Source organism: Drosophila montana, unplaced genomic scaffold, assembly GCF_035044405.1.
Source record: "Drosophila montana isolate Dmon_TW-CO22-7 unplaced genomic scaffold, ASM3504440v1 contig_3217_1, whole genome shotgun sequence".
In the NCBI taxonomy this organism is placed as follows: Eukaryota; Metazoa; Arthropoda; class Insecta; order Diptera; family Drosophilidae; genus Drosophila; species Drosophila montana.
In genome coordinates, this window is record NW_026998097.1 from 2,670,655 (window position 1) to 2,688,841 (window position 18,187).

General features: G+C 39.3%; 1 protein-coding gene across 1 annotated transcript; it reads right to left on the reverse strand.

Moving 5' to 3' along the window:
- Positions 1 to 13,795: 13,795 nt before the first annotated feature.
- LOC135433095 (uncharacterized) lies at positions 13,796 to 14,934 on the reverse strand. The gene is made up of 2 exons (XM_064689054.1): positions 14,621 to 14,934; positions 13,796 to 14,548 (listed from the first exon to the last, which is right to left on the reverse strand). Exons 1-2 carry the CDS (start codon positions 14,625 to 14,627, stop codon positions 13,917 to 13,919), a joined length of 639 nt encoding a protein of 212 aa, XP_064545124.1. The 5' UTR covers positions 14,628 to 14,934; the 3' UTR covers positions 13,796 to 13,916.
- Positions 14,935 to 18,187: the final 3,253 nt, after the last annotated feature.

An 18,187-nucleotide genomic window follows, 5' to 3' on the forward strand; every position in this document is an offset into this window, starting at 1 on the left:
TTTGCTATTTGTTTTTTTAACAGTTACTTTAGATCTTCTAGGCTCAGTCGAATCTAGTTCCAAACTAGTTCCAAACTAGTTCAAACTAAGTTCAAGTATTAATTGAAGCACTATTTTCAGTTTTATAACTGCAATAAGAGCTAAACAATAGAGTTGGAAATAAATAGAAAATGATAGCCTGAAAATAAAAAAAATAATAAAAATAAAAATAAAATATATGTATATAAATATATAAATACAATAACAACAACGACGAATCAGTTTCATTATTGTCAGCTGGTCATTTGTCTACCTCAGTGTCTGCTTTATATTCCGTTTAGCCAGTTCGTCCGGCAATCCCACCTAACTCTTGCTCCTCTCTCTCTCAGCACGTGTGTGTGTGTGTGTGTGTATATATATCGTGTGGTACGTGGTACTCGTATATCTTTAATGGCATATTCATCAGTCACTCATGATAAAATCGGTGTACACACACACACTCACACACACACACACACACACTTAGAGAGACGGACAGTATCTGGGGTCTGAGTCCGTCTGCGACTGGGTAAGTCGCACAGTCATTTAGTTAAGTGGCAGTTGATTGGAACCAGTCGTAGTCATCATCATCATCATCATCATTATCATCGTCTTCTTCTTTTTCATCATCATTATTATCATCAACTTCATCATGACGAGAGTCATTATCATCATTATGATAATTACGAACCCAAAGCCTATTTGAATTGCTTGCTGCTGTTTCTCTACAGATTTAGTTTTTATACCCTAAAATAGGGTATTATAATGTTTTCACGAAATATGTAACGTTGCATAGATGAAGAATTATATATAGATTTAGGGCTTTTGTCAGGCAGTAAACAGGCAGAGATATTGGATGATCTGCATATTCAATTCTTATATGAATAACTTTTATTTAATACGAGATATCGTGACCAAACTTCACTCTATCCAGTCTCATTATGTTCTAGCCATAGATTTGTCAAAAAAAGAGATTTGTATTGAAAACTCTTATGTTTCTATAGATATCTCGACCAAGCACAGCTATTCCATAATACCGTGTTGAATTGCCCTGCTAAATCACAAGATCGGCCAGACATAAAGCTGTTGTATTTAAGGATTTCTGAGTCACATGTTTGCTAGCGTATTTTATCTTCGGTGCGGCAAGATGGCCATTCTTTCTTGTTTTATAATCATCTCAGTCTCAGTCTTGTCTCTCTCTCTCTGAGGTTCGGACTCTGTAGTTGCGACTGTTCCTACAGTTGTATTTTTTTTTTCGTTTTGTGTCTTAAATTGCTGTCATTAATGAGTTACAGATATTACACTTTTATAGCTGGCAGACACGCTTATCCACTCTCCATTCTAATCGTGTTTGGCTGTCCGTCCGTCCGTCAGTCTGTCTGTCTGTCCGTCCGTTTGTCTGTGCTGCCCTATCAACCACTTTGGCTGGGCTCTTTTCCAGCTCCTCCAGTTTTACTGGCTACTGTTTGGTTAATGATGACTTGTGCGCCGTCTGTTATTTTCCGATACTTTTCGTCTTCGTCTCGTCAACTCTTTTTAGCTCAACAATCGATTTTGTGGCTACTGTTTTCTTTTTATTTTCATTATTTTTTTCTTTTTCTATGTAGCTCATCCAATTTTAAATTTTGTTGTTGTTCTTGTTATTTGCCTTGAGTCGCCGCACGCTTGTCTTTCTAATAGGCTTTGACTCTTGTATTCCAGTATCTTAGCTTGGCCCGACTTTCTGGCTGATTGATTTTGAGCTTATGGATCTGGTGCTCTGCAGTCGTCGTCATCTGGTGGCTGACTCCTTTAAATTACTTTAATTGATGGCAGATAGCCGCAGACTCTCAGACTCAGCTCGAATGTTCGGCTCAATGATTTCCTTTCATCGCCGTCTGTCGTGCAGCACTTGGATCGTTGCATCTTTGGCTTGGTTTCCATTTCTAGTCTTGCTTTTTACCATTTACAATCTGTGCGCTCTGGGGTCAGCCAGATTAAGTGATCTTGTTCATGTTGTTGACTGGCTCTGATTCTCGTTCTGATTCGATTTGTGATTTGCTGCGCATGATTTGTCACGATGAAAGCAAAAATAATCAGCGTCAAAATCGTTTGAAAAGCTACAAATTGGGGCAACAACCGAAGGCTGCAATAAACTTGATCGATATATAGCTGGATCAGAGCAACATATCTAGGCTATGATTGCTGATCAGCTCGATTTATGAATACATTCAATTGTCGTCTTTTTGCTATGCACACAACTTGTGTGTATACCCAACCCAATGAAGATAATATGGGAAATTTTGTTTTCATATTTCGCTAAGTATGTTATTTGATATAAAATTTAATCTCTATATATAAAACTGTTTGTCCTGACTAATTGACTGACTGACGGATTGGTGATCAACGCACAGCCCAAACCGTAAGAGCTGTAGTTACCTTGTGGGATGTGGTGGCACGTTAAGACGGCGATCTTTGTAAGAATTTATTTGATACGTTCCTGGGTGGCAAATGCGGGTCAAAGGATTAATAAACATAAGTTTATTCTTCAGCAAGACTAACATGGGCGGAAACCGTTGGTTCCTTATTCGATACACTTAAATCTTACTTTTAAATAGAAGTGGAGATCAAGATGGTACGGGTAAATTTCAATTTTCCACGGGCGTGTAGAGTTATTGGAAAAGTAATATCTAAAATTTGTTAGCATGTAACCTTCCACATGCAGGGCTGACCAATACCCGCAGCTACAATAATAATCGTGTAAAATTCAAAAAAAAAAACCTACTCTAACAATTATATATACATCATTATTAGTTGAGAGAGGTTTACTCCCTGGAGTAGACCCTTAATATGTTCTTTCTCGGGCATAGCCCACTGATTCCATTGATTTCTTGTATTGAAATTCATTTAAAAGTGCATATTGTAGTTTGCTAAAACATCGTATATTTTATGGTATTTTACATGATTTTCAATGTAATTTTTACAATTTACCAATCCTTTTGGCTCTTACAAGCATTTTGACTTTTTTCAAGTCATCGTAATACATAGCGTCAAAGTATCTGCCATTTAAATTGCTAAAAAAATCAAAATCAATTAAATTTCATCTACATTCTTTTCTGACTATTCATACCATAATGCACAGTATTTGTACCACCAGCCACCACCATAATCGCTCGCGCAGTTGATAGCATCCCAAACATCATTATCACGATCGTATGTACTGAATTTCATATTTCTGTGGTAATCCAAGCAGTCCGTTGCATTGCCCTCACCTCTGCCCATGGTGATTAGTTCGTATTGATCGTCCTCGCCAGCGATAACAAATTGTTCATATCTGTAGTATTTGATGATACCTCCAATATATTCCATATGTATGTAAAATTCATGGGGTTGGGCGCTCTTCAATCGATGAATCTTCTCAAAGTCCTAAGAAAAAATCACCATCAAAGGCTCCAAAACCTTCACGGTATGTGGCCCAACTCATATTGAAATTCTCTTTACCATTGGTTTTCTGCTGCATTACAGTCCAGCCAGGGCCTGCTTTCGCACTATCACAAAGTACATCGAATGGATCTTCTTTATCCGGAGTTATCTTATGAATACTCGGAGCATCAGCAAAGTCGGTGCATTCACTGTTAACGGGCTTCTCTTCGCAGCTTTTTAAATTCTTGGCACAAATGTTGATTTCGCTTTTGAGTTCGGATAGTTGTTGGTCCTTTTGATCAATTAGCTTCTTTTGAGACGCCCTTTCGAGAAGACGCCAAATGTATGCATTTGAAGATAATATATAATATTATATCTTATGTAATTCCGTCAAATATCTGCTACCAATACGATCAGAAAGGGATAATAAGATACAGAGAAAGAGTGAGACAGAGAGAGGGAGAGAGACGGAGGCAGAGAGCGTTATAGGGAGATATTTATATATATATGAAATGATCAAATTCTGTGGCCGACAAGTCGATAAGGCGTTGCTGAAGTTAATAACAAGCGGACAATCCTAATTTGATGCCAAATGAAAGGGAAACCGGAACTGAAACGGGAACTGGAATTCGGGAACTGGAAGAGTGGAAGAATGGAAGCGTGTGGAAGTTGAATGATAGGAGCATGTGCGAACTGTACCTAAGGCCAGCAGGCAGTCGCAAGGACAAAGCCAAAGGGAAGCCAGTGCGCATATTAAAACCGGAAATAGTCGGACCAAGTGCCAGGCAACCGACTGACGCACTGACACACATTTCGCTAACAAAGGACTCGGCACAACAATAAAGGAGTCGAATTTATACAAAAAAAAATACAACGAAAAAAAAACTGAATTGAAGCGAATAAAAAGCTCAAATAAAATGCTTTGTCCAGGGCCTAACTAACCGCCGGCGGCGTTTGGCAACCACCCTTAATGGCAGAAGGACATGCAGGACATGCCCAGGGCTGCCTGGCAACAGGCATGACGCTGACGCTGACGTTGACGGCTGCTGCATGCCACACACACATAGACACACACATATGCACACGCGCATAAAGGACACCGCATAAAATAGAGATCATAATAATGCGAAAACTTGAAACCAAGGATACCCGCCAGGATACCTGCCTCTTTCGCTCTCTCTCGCTTACACTCTCACACACACGCGGAATGCGCAGGGAGATTGCATCATAAATTCTGAGGATATGAAGCCAAAAGTGAATCATCCCATGGAGAGAAAAAGAATGAGAGAAAAAAGAGACAGAGAGAGAGAGTGAGGAAGGGAGAGAAAAGGAGAATAAATAAAAATTAACTTATTTGCATATTTCAGTGAGCGGGCGAAAGGATATGCCGCTGGACACACACACACACAAACACAGGGACACAAGCATGGACATTCATGTAGCTGAAATTAAATAAAAACCAAACTCACTCGCGCCAGGATGTGCGCAAGGATGTGCGTGCAGCGGCTTAACCAAGCGTATGAACATTGCAAAATCCTCGCACGCAATTTCTGCGCTGTTTTTTTCTCTTTCGTTTTTATATATTTTTTTATTTTGCGCAGGATGAGGTCGCCACGAATCCCTCAGCACCGTACGAAGCGCAATTCTAACCCTGTCGAATCGGCCAGCACGACCCGAACAATTAGCTATTCAGAGAAGTTGCAGACTTGATACGAATTAATAATAAAATTCCCTTAAGAGCTCGATATTCTTGGTGCGTAGAGATTTTTGTTTTATCAAGAAAAAAAGTAATTGAAATTCAGTTGACGAAGTGAATATTCTTTGTTCAAGAAGAGTCGAATGATATAGAAAAAAGGTGATCAATTGTGTTTTAAATAAGGCACAAAATATCCAAAACCCAGTGCTAGCCAAATCAAAAACTTATAAAAAATAAAAAATAGTTCACCAAATGCTAACTTTTTCTTTGCTAATGAAATTTAAACTTTTCATAAAACATATTTTTTAATAATCTTAATGAAGCAGTCCTCAAGAATGTTTTTACTTAGGCAAGAGAATAACCTGATATATAAATAATTTTAAAAATGTTTGCCTTTGAGTGAGATTGAAAGATATATGAAGTCCTCGCTATTAATACAGAATACTAGAATAAATATAAATATTTGACAAATTTGTTCAGGAATAGACTTGAATCTCAGTCAACTATTGAACTGTGTTCAAAAAATGAAAAAGTCGTACGATGGTCGCAAACTTTGTTTGAATCGAAATTCCAATATATTATTTTATAAAGGAATTTACCAAAAATGTATTAAAAATTGAAACTTGAACCGGATTAGTTCGATTTAGAGCACTTAAACCTGAAACGAAACCTAAAGCAAGTTTTTTAACATTTTTTACACAATGTTAACGAGAGCTTCAATTCATTTAAGCTATGATAAATTGAATTGTTCTATTGAAAAGTGTATGAAATGTCACGAACCAAGTTTCAAACCGGATGGGTTCATGGATGTGAAGAACCAGGTACATGAACCGAATCTTTCGCTTTGAACTGTGAACGGAACCAGCGAGAATGTTTTGTTGTGCTTGCAGTCATATTGCCTGGCACAATCAAGATGCTCAACGGTAGGGTACTCTGAGAATGGTGTTGTTGGGTGAGGCGGCGCAAATAAAAAGTGTGAGTGTGGTGGCGTGATTAAGTGATGGACGTGTATGGACACATGCAGCGTTATATTTAGCATACAAAAAGCCGAGCAGGCTCTGCCCCTCAGCAGTACATATGCATATGTAAATATGTGTACATATATTCTATATGTGTGTGTGTATGTGTGTGTGCACTGCTGACGGGTCCTTGCGCTTTTAATCATAAATAACAAAGGACACATGGCGCGTAGATTCTCGTATAGCATTTAGCTTGCAACCAGCCAACAAAAGGCTGGGCCACCACCAGACCTGGAGCGAGCTACATGTTGACCAAGGATATTTCTGCGAGTGCGACTGTGTGTGTGTGTGTGTGAGTTTGTGTGTTGGTGAGTGTATGCCTGTTGATAATCCTCCAACCACTGACCATTTTGAACCACTGCTGCCCTGCTGCCTGCCACCCACCCGCACTGTTGCCATGCCCCCTTCCATTCATTTCCGCCTCATGGACGCCAAACATGCCACTCGCTGCGATTCATAGGCTGACCTGGCCCCAGGGCTAAGGTGGGGACAGGACAAAATTCTCGGTTTGTCCTGCCCGAGCTAAACAACTGCGCAGTTGCCGCCTCCGGCTCCGGCTCCAGCTCTCTGTCTTTCTCTCTCTCTCTCTGCCCTATGCTCTCCGTTCCGTTGGGTGTCTGTGTCCGTGTCTCTGTGTGTGTGTGTGTGCGGAATTTTGATATTAATAGCTTTGGACAGTTTTATAAACGCCTTTCGGGGTTAACATGCTCAAGTGGTATTCATATTTTCCACTGACCGACCTGTCACTATTGTGTGTGTCAGCAAACTGTGAAAATAAAACCGAAGCCCACAACGTTGAAGCCCAGTGAAGCGGGCAAAACTTGGTTTTGATTTACTTGCTGGCCATGTTCCTAGCTAGATGTAGATGCAGCTGGAGCTGTCGTTGAATACCGAATCAGTTGACATGTGCACTCAAATGATCTACAAATGCTGCTTAAAGCTGTTTCCGAAGGTTTTTATAAGAGAGTTTTTTAAAGACATTTTGACATTTGTCTTACGCCTTTGCAGATATGTCCGAATAGTAAAGCTCTCGAATGCTGAGTTTGATGAAAATATCTTGGAAAACAGAATATTTTGCCATTAATAAACTAATTTTCTGACTGATTCTTCTGATAGAGCCTTATAAAAAGTAGTGCGATCTTGGTAAGATTTGGCTCATATTAATAAATGCCGGTTTTGGCCAAGTTATCTTGATAAACAAAATATGGTTTTCAATTAAAAACTTAGTTTTCGACTGATCGTTCCTATGGTAGCTATATGATATACTGCTTCGATACGGCCGGTTCCGACATATACAATTTCTGCATCAGAAGGACGGGCCAAGTTTCAGAGCGATAGCTTTGAAACTGAGAGACAGAAGACAGACGGATAGACGGACATGGCAATATCCATATATATACTTTTTGGGTTCGAAGATGACTTTTTCTATGTGTTACACATCTCTTGACAAAATTGGAATACCCTCTACAAGGGTATACAATTAACTAGAATGTTTTAATAAGTACTTAGCTGGAATGATCTTCAGAAATGTAATAATACGTTTTTTCTACCCGAATAAAAAGTGTCCTAGTTAAGCTATTTTCTTTGAAAATCAAAATGTTTCCAACAAAAGGACTGTCTTAATTTAAGTTCATTTTGCTTGATATAGTATGTAAATACAAAAATGTGTCTCATAGCAAACTTCTGCCTTTAAGAAATATATCTGGGACTGCAACTGGTTCAACTGTTGCTTTCTATAAGGATTGTGACCTCTTGCCGTCCTTTTATATAATTCCTTTAAGTACTTTTTATAGCACTCTTGTTATCGCTATTATATAAAAGCATCTCTGGAATAACACAACGTTGTTCAGAAAGCAGCCAAAAAACTCTTCAACACATCGGAAGTTAAATCCGGTAAATCTTCTCGCGTCTCGAAACACAAGCTCCCCCAAACCTGGATAATCCTTAGATGAAGACTCTACCAATTAGAGTAAGGCTTTCAGATTGTGCACAAATTCACGATGTCTTGCCAAGTATAAGAAAAACTGCGAACTTGGAAGCATGTATATATGGAGAAATCATAGAAATTACTTGAATTCGTTAATACCTTGTAATACCAGGGATACTTTTAAGGGTTACGTAGCTACAACTCAGAATACAACTGTGAGGATCAACAGCAATTTCTAGTTAGTTCTGGGGAATGTTTTTCTCAAGAAAGCTTTTCCAAAAAAAATATTCTGAAACTGTACCGCGCCAAAAACCTCTTGATTGAATTAAAAGACGATGGCTTGCAAGGATGTTGACATACGCGATGTAAATCGAGCAAGGACGACAGTCAAGGCTACATCTTGGGGGTTGCTAACTCGACAGAGTTAGAGCAGAGGGTTGAATGCCTTGCCGTGTGAATGCTGTCCGGAGACAAACGCAGTTTCCCGAATTGCGTCTCAAAGTAACTTCAAAGTGGTGTCTTTTTTTTTTGGCTTTTCCTTTTGGTTTGGGAAAAACTGCAAGCTTTACGGCCTAACGGTACAGTTACAGAACGCAGCAACCACCCGGCGTAAATGCTGGCTTGCTCGTCCTGCGCAGCATAAATTACGCATTTCCCGTTTTTATATTGTTTTTTTTTTTTATTTTCTTCCTTTCTCTGGCTGCGACGCAGTTCGCGTTGTTACTTATGATTTATGCGCTGCGATGACACAGGACGAACAGGCTCAGGCCGTACAGTTGCAGACGTTCCGCTTCGCTCCGCCCTGCCCCGCCCCGCTGCGGCCCGCTCCAGTGGCGTATCGTACTGAAAATTACACGCAAATTGCACGCAACACGCGAAGCCCGCAAAACTTCGCATGGAAATATGACGGCGAAAATGCCGCTTATGCATGCGCGATAGTTCCCTGTCACAGGCGAGAAGCCTACCTATCCCCGTACCGCCACCATCCAAAACTCCCTATCAGCATTAAGTCATGCGTCATCCTTGACGGGCGACACATGCGTGTAAGTCCGACTATCGCCCCTGTGCAGGAGGCACTTTAAATATCTTTATGCATACCATAAATACGTTCTTAAATGCTAATCCTTAAATGCGAGAACCTCACCCAGTCCCAGCTCTACGCTAGGTGGGCTAGGTGAGTCAGCTTGGAACTCGGCTGCAGCCACTTATCTCGGCTTCACTTGTAGCTGGCGGTCAGGCTAGGAAATGTTGCGGTTGCGGTCGCTGAATTGCCAGGAGGTTCGCAAAGGTGCCCCGAGAACAGGTCAACAGCCGTTTACAGATGTGGATTACAGAGAGTTAGAGAATATTTTAGTTAAAATATATACTCAGAGCTAAAATCAAGCTATTTGGTAGTTGCTTATAAATGGATCATATTTTAGCACCTGAATTTTACATTCATTCTGCAAACCCCCTTAACCATCGCACTGCGAATCAAGAGTACAAATCCACGGTTCCAGGGTTTTTTTCTGATAGCTTGTAAAACTTCACAAATATATAGATTTGTTCACATCTGTTGTTTAAGTATACATATGCATATTGAAATGAATACGGATTTTAGAAAACAAAATCAAGTCAAAATAATTATATTAACTTTCCTGCTCTGCTGCAAGTTAAACAAACAGAATATGATTTGCTATCGCCCTTCTTTGCGATTCTCATGTATTTATGACATCACATAATTGTTATGTTATCAACGTTTGCTGACAACCTCTCTCTATTCTTCTTCCTCTCTCCCACTAACTTCTGTTTCCAGGCTTCAATTTTAAATTTTATCCAAAGTTTCATATTAAATTTATCCTACAATTTCGATTGCAATGTATTTTTCGTGTGCCGTTAGCAGCTGGCTGCCCATATTTTTGCCATTGTTTTTGACATTTTTATGGCAGGCAAAATACCAGCAACAAAGAAGAAAACAATTTAATAAATATGCATGTGTGTGTGTGTGTGTGCTCATATGGCACATTTATATGGCGGATGGGCTCTGGCCGCAGTTCACTTTTTAATCACTTTTCATGAGCTTTTAATTACATGCCCGTCGTTGGTCCGGGGAAAGAGACCTGTCCGTTCGAGCGAGTGTGTCCAAAATTTATGAAAAACCCAACGCATAAAATGCTTAACAAGCCCCTTAAAAAAAAGAAGCAAGGAAAAGCCTAGCCTTGCCCAGGAAATACCCTGTACTCAAAATGTTAATATGCGTATACACAATATTTGGTTTATTTTAAATAATATTTATAAAATTTTATTAATATTTGAAAATATTGTAAATGAATTGAATATTACACAGTATATTGACAGTAATACATTATTTATATAAAAGGGTTAGGTATCTGCGGCTATGAAAGTATTCGAGATATAAACGATCTCTGCTGATGCTGATCAAGAATATATACTTATATATATTTTATAGGCTTATAGATGTATATATATACGTATATAAATTCTCCTCTCATTTCCGTAATAATAATGTGTGAAAGGATATTAATTATGAAACAAGCGAGCGGCAGGAAGCGCTGGCAATAAAAACAGCAAGCGACAGGCAACAAAACCATGCGTGACCAACAACAACAACAACAGCAACAAAATCGGGGGGCAATACTCATTACAAGAACAACAACAGGAACAGAACCAATTTTGTATATATTGTATTTTATGCGACTGGCCACATGGCCAGTGGGCGGATTGGAAAGGGGGCTATGGGGCACAACGGAAACGGGACCAACATGTGCAACATGTCGAACGGAAGTGTCGGCCATATTCCGCACACACACACACACACACACACACACGCGCGCACACACACATGTTAGCCTAAATAGGCGCACGTCTATCAGAGGCAGAACCAGGACGAGAGTCATTAGGAGCTGGGGCCAAGTAGATTTTTATGTAATGTCGCTTGGTTATTGCTTTCATACATTTATTTTATTTTATTTGCCACACACACATGGGAACACACTCTTGCACACACGCTTGCACACACACACACTCATTGTATGCAATTTAATATTTTAGCTGCTCATTTTTATTATAAATTGTAGAGTATTGGAATGATTTATTGATTTGTCTTAGGGTATGTAACGCACTTGCTGTAGAATACAACAAAAAATCCTTCCTATGAATAACAAATTTGAAAAGAAGAAGAACTTCACAGCTAATCATAATTTGCAAACAATTTAAAACAAAAAGGAAGGGAAATGAAAAAGTATTTGGTTTACATATGTAAAGTAAGGTAAATTTCTAAACCGTTTCGATCGTAAACTCAGGTGGAAATGGAAACAAGTGAAATTGATGTAATTAAACCCAAAGCCAGGTGGGAATGTAACGCAATTTAAATGAACAGTAATCTCTTGGAATCAAATGGAATTTAAACGAAATTTTTATAAATATTTGGCTACACAAACCTTTCTATAGAAAACATAATTTCAGAAGAGTATTAAATTACAGCTTATTCGGGTAATATTTAATTGTCCAAAGAAGTTAAATGTCACCGCTTCAATCATAAGGTCAGGTGCGAAAGGAACGTAACTTATATTACATTTGGATTAACATATATCTCATGGAAAGAAGTTACTATATATCGATAAGAAATTTATAAGAAATATTTGGCTAGGCATGGAAATTAAGCTCAGTTTCTAAACCGTGTCAATTGTAGAGCCAAGGTGGAATAGAACACAATTTATGCAACAAATTGACAGTTATTTCTTGGAAACAAGTGGAATTGATACAACATTTATATCGAAAATTGTCTACACATCTGAAGAATCCAATAGATAACAGAATTTTAAACGTTTTCCGAACGGTTTTAATTGAAAATCTAGTTGGAAATGGAACACAATTAATGTTTCACTTGAATTAACAGCTATGTTCCTGAAACAAGTGGAATTGAAGCGAAATATATATAAACATTTATACTAGACATTCAAGTCGTTAAATTAGAACTTTGTTGAGGAATGCAACAATTAAATAATTTGTGTTAACCTGCAAGAAATTGTGCAAGGTATTCGTAATTCGCATTCTTTGGCCCAGGCCAAGGACCAGGAGCAGGATGAGAACAAGGAGCAGGATCAGCAGAAGGAGCAGCAGCTCGCTCGCCTGTCAATGACAGCGCCGTCGACGTCAACATCAACGTCAACGCCGACTGACGTCCGTCAGAGTTCTGTGCGTCAGCGTCCGTTGAGCACGTTGCCGCTCCACGTGACACCGACGAGGATGCCAACGATGCCAAGGATGCCCCCAGTCCACATTGCGGCTGCCTTCTGCGTGTAATTGCCGTTGTAATGTCGCCCGAACGCGAATATAATTGCTAAAATGTTGCCTCCAACCGATAGACGTGCCAGTGGCCGGCCAGTCGCCGGTCGCCAGTCGCCGGTCGTCGGTAGCTACGACACTTTTCCATTTGAATTTAATTTTAATTTACGCCCAACGGCCGTTTTTTGCCCCGGAAATTGGCAATGGCAATGCCAGAGAACGAACATTCCGCACATCCACACGCACACACACACACCCCGAGCACAGCCTGACCAAATTCGAGACGAGTCCTGTCCGCACCGTTGAGTTAATGAGTGAACCGCCGGCAGACATTTGTGCAACTGGCCAAATTGTAAAAGGAAGTCTAATTGAAGCAGCCCCCAGCAATTAGTCGATAAATTGAAACTACCAAATTTAAATAGTCAGTCAACCATTTTAACAAAACAAAAATTAAAAAAATGGAAAAATTCTCCTCATTCAGCAGACTTATTTGAATATATAGTCAATGTGTACCATTAATAAATATATACATATTGCTTTATAATTTTCCACTCTTGATTAACACAGATCTTCTGCTCCACAATTAGTTATACCCCTTAATTTTTCTCATTAATAATCATGATCATTTTCTAAGCTCGCTGAGTAGTTTTCCGCTGCTCGAAAGTCGTGCAGTCATTAGTTGTAATGACAATTAACAAAGAAATAAAAATTAAATAAAAAGATAATAAATTATGCACATAAAATACCGAAAAGTGCATACCCTAACCTGGTGCCCCTTGTCTTTCTTATTTCCAAGCACCCTCTCCATTATTTCTTGTTTTTTTATATATTGTGAAGGGCATTTAACTGTCTGCATTTTGTGGGTCTCTGTAAAGCTGTAAGAGTAACAGAACCCAACAAATATTTATGTATGCAAAGATGAGGAAAATTTGTTTTCAAATTTGGTAAAACTATTAACCACGCTATGTTAATTTCATTAGCATGTCTCTGTCTTTCTTGTTTTAGTGACCGGCTTTTATATTTAACTTATTAATTGCGCTAATTAGCCATCCACTTAGCGTATCTTTACCGGATTTTCGGATTGTCTGAGACGGCACAGCCAGATCCCATTGTCTGACGTCAACGCCTTCGATCAAACGATGTCGCCACATTAATAAATCAGTTTAAATTAATTTAGTTGACAATCCATCGGATGTTTTTTTGCTTTTTGTCGAGACTTTCAGTCTTCCTAGCTGCGCATGACTAATGCTCGTTTGAAAATTGCAGACATAAAGACAATGGACACCGACCGACTGTGCCCTGAGGAGCAAGATGATATAGTTTCTCATACAAGAGCTTAATTATTAGACAATTGTTGCTATGTCAACTAATTTACATACGAACAGACAGACGGACTATATCGACTCGGCTCTTGATTGTGATCAATAATATACTAACTGGGCAGTCATTTGATACGACACACATTTTATTAAAAAATAATAATGTACGCTTACATTAAACAGGCAATAAATACACATATTTTTGAACATTTATGATGGCATTAAAATATATAAGAAATTAACTAGAATTAATATAAATGTGGATTATATCTGAATTTAGTAGCCAGATACTGCTTCATCAGCTCGTTTCTTTCTTGGAGTAGAGTATTTCGCTGTCTCTGTATTTCATTCGCCTCCTCCAAAGTGATTCGAATGGCGCGCAGCTCCTCGACACGCTGTGCCTCCAATCCTGTCGCAAATCCTGCATTCTCAACATCAATCTCTGGTTGCTCTTCGCTGATTCGGTTGGAAACCAGCTCCTCGAAATTGGGCTCGTCCATTAACACACCTGGATAATCGGTGTCGAGCTCTTCTATTTTTACCTCAACTCTTGGCTCAGTATCTTCCTCGTCGGGCTCCTGATAAGACATATCATCGGACGTTTCTGGGATGGTGCCAGCAAATATTTCGTCCATGGGACCAAAGTATTCCCAATTTGGCTCGACATCTTTGTTTTGGCGTTTGATATTGAAATAGGTGCGGCTCATGTTCCGAAATTTCCTATCCAATTTAATATAGCTGGTCCTATAGCCGTGCTCCTCGAATTCGCTGACAACATGCTGCCAAATCTCAGTCCGCTTTTTGTGTCTTTCGTGGAACTCTCGCTTGTACTTTAAATAGAGCCTCAAAAGCAGTTTGGTTTCCTTGTCGGTCCACTTGCCTGCAGGAAAAGGAACAGAAATTAATACGCAAAATATTATTTACAAAGAATATATATTTTATTTATGCTTACGCGTCATGTTTTTACGGAAAAATAAACAAAATAAACTCGACGTGCCGCAAAATGTTGATCAGCCAACAGCTGGCAACTGGCAGCTGGTTGCTGTGAATGATAAATATCGATGCAGCCAGCCATAAAGTGCACAAGCACATATATCGATACTGGTCCAGTTTATATCGATATGCTGCTATCGACACGCAATTGGGTGCCTACACGATATTTATCAGATGCGTGCGTTAAAATAGGGATGGCAATTGTGAAATTTGCATTTGCAAGGGTTGTTTCTATATTTACGTTATTGACAAATCGTATTGATACAAGCGCTTATCTACATTTGTATACATTTAGCATGCTCTGCTAAATACTCGTTAGCTGGTTTTATTTTTCAACATCCTGCCAAAACTCAGCCCAATTTTGCGGTTCCTTTTTGTTGCCACCTTCATCCGCATTTGCCTGCTCATTCTGCTGCATATTCTCAAATTCGGCGAGCTTTTGCAGTCGCAAATGCATGCGCTGCTCCAGCTCCACAATGCTCAGCGCCGAAGCCCGTTTGGCCTGCAATGGGATCTCGTCGGCCGTGGAAAAGTCTTGCTTGCATACCTTCGGCACATCCTCTTCACATTTGTGAGCCTCAATTTGTATTCCATCCCCAGCACCACCTACATAGCGCTGACTCGCAAGCCGCGCAAACGACTGATCGACTGTCTCCGTCTCATTCTGCAGCATTTTTGTCACCAGAATTGTGGCCCCCAGGCTGGATTCGGTTTCCTCGCTCAGTTGCCTGCATGAGTCTGCCATTGTTATGTTTGCGTGTATATTTGCTCTTTGTCTAATTGAAAAATTATATATAATTGCGCCCTTTGCTCTGGAAATGATTTGGAGTAAGTTATTTATACGTAAATCATTTAACAAGTTGTTCGCAGCTTGTTTAGTGTGCGTCGGTTGTATGTGTGTGTATTGGTGAGCTGTGTGCCTTTTTATTAGTGAACTTTTGATCGAAAAGCTCTGCGCTCCTTTGTTTGAGCTTTTGGCTTACACAGAATACGCCGGCTTTTAAGTGCGTGATGAGCTTTCGGGCTGACTTAATATATGTAATATAACTTTTTTGATGCAGCTAAATTTCCATTTGTATTGAGTTCAAAATAATTGACTGAATTACCAAATAAGCAGTTCATAAACTTGTGCATTTTCTGCTCCACCTGCTCCAAGACAAAATGCCAAGGTTCGCATGTTGTATATTGGCCAACCATCGAGCAATTTACAGTTAAGGCTAACTAACTGAAAAATATCAAAAGTTAGGCAAACAAACTCTGGACATGGTTGGAGTCGGAGACGGAGACGGTGTCGGAGTCGTAGTTGGAGTTGGAGTTGGAGTCGATGTCGGAGTTGGCGGCTGGTTAATGCTTTGGTTTCTGTTTGCTTTTGGCTTTTTGGGCTCGTTTCGGCTGTGGCCCATAGACTGTGTCTGTGGGCAACATTGGGCAATGGCTACACACCCATATTTCGTAGAAAAATAAAAAAATAAAAAATAAATTTGGGTGCGTTAGTCAAACACTGATAAAAATCATAAGCCATAGATGAGGAGTAGCGCGCACACATCGTACGTGTCTGAGGCCAGACATTAGGACAAAAGCAAGCTAAAATATATTAGGCCAATTATGTTTCACCACAAAATGTACAAGTACATGGCGTCAAGTGGCCTCGTCTTCCTCCTCCTCCTTCGTCTCCGTCTTCGCCTCTGCTGGCGATATCTCGATGCAGGCCCCGAAACGTGCAACGGCATAAGCGAACGCAGTCAACCCAAAAAGAGCTGAGCCCATTTTTCTAGGGTGTTTTCTCGCTCTCTCTCTTGTTCTTTCCTTTTCTTTTTTGTTATTATTATCGCACTCTTTTCTATTCCTATCTACGGTCTTGCGCCGTGCCGCCTATCAAGGCACTAGCATCGAAAGCGTCTACGTCTATTTTCATTTGTTCCTTTCAGGTTCTGTTTCTTTACATTTTTCTCTTTGTGGGCAACAAAAGGAAAAAGGTAGAAAAAAGAAGAGGGACACAGTCGTGCGTAATTAATTTTGAGGATTTGAATTCAGATATTTGGCGATAGCAACGCGTATATGTAAATAATTTCCATATCGCATGGCTGCCTGACACGTACAGCGTACCTGTCAATGGGTCTCCAGCTCAGATCTTGATGGTTCCGGGCAACACTTGGGCAAGAACTGCTGTCATTTCTTTTGTGGGTCACTGCAGTTCACTTGTTGATAATTAGGTGTCGAATTTCTCTATTAGGTGTCAACAGTTTTTAGGTTACACTGGTTAGGCAATGTCTAAGGTGCTTACGTCATATAATCGGATATTTCAATTAGTGCTTAGTCTCTGCTGGAGCACCAATTAAACTTGTATTATTACAAACATACCAAACTGATTGACTGACTGATTGGGGATCAACACACACAGCCCATCACAGCTAGGAATTTCAGTATTTACAGTGTGACCTTATCTGATTTAAGTGCACGCGAAGACAGTGTTATGCCAAATTGCACTCGCACATGTTTTCTATTTTAATTAAGTTTGAGCTTATTGTTTCCGATAACTTACCCCGCTTCTTTTTTTAAAATAAGAACGCCATTTTATTTATCGCCCTTGTATGCGATTCTCATGTATTCAAATATGCCTCACATACTTTAATGCATTGCGCACAGTGTATCTGTATGAATGAAATATAAAAGTACATACTAGTATGTTTCGGATGTAGCTATTCATATATGCTCTTTTATATCAAAGGCAGTCAAAGTTTACTTCCAACTGTTCTGTAATTTGCAAAGAATAACGTATTTTACACTATCGCCCTACTATGCGATTCTCATGAATTCAAGTAAGCCTTACATGTTGCAATGCATTGTGCACAGGCATTATTAAACTCAAAGTATGAGTTGGTAATCTAATAAATTTTATTTATGTATGTATGTAACATTTTTTATTGTAGATATATATTTCTGTGTATATATGTATGAATGCGTAATTTTATGTGTATGCATGTGTATATATTCACCTGGTCATGTAAATACTCTTAAATCAAACGGAGTTAAAGTTTACTTCCCGCTGTTCTGCTTATTTAAAAGAAAAACGTATTTCTAACTATCGCCCTACTACGCAATTCTCATAAATTTACCTAAGTCCGATCTTAAGACTAAATTCTTAGTGATATTTTTTCAAGCTGTGCTGGTAACGTGGTCAATTTTGTCTATGCTCATACTGTTACTTTAAATTACTCTCACCCTCTCTATCTTTGTCCTTCACCCTTTCTAAGTCTCTCTTTTTCTCTATTTATTGTTTTCTCCCCCTATCTATTTCTCTTTCTATCTCACTCTATTTCGCTCTATCCCAAGATTTCTAACTCTTTTTTTGGGCATTTAATTTGTTCTTGCTTTAACCCCAACTCTTCATTCCTTCCGGGTTGTCAATCTATTTATTGAAAATAAAAGGTGCGTATTTGTCTATTTGGGTAAGTTTATATTGTACTTGTATGTGTAAAAATAAGAATATATTTTAAGGCAACTCAGACCTGGCCGTGGGTTATCT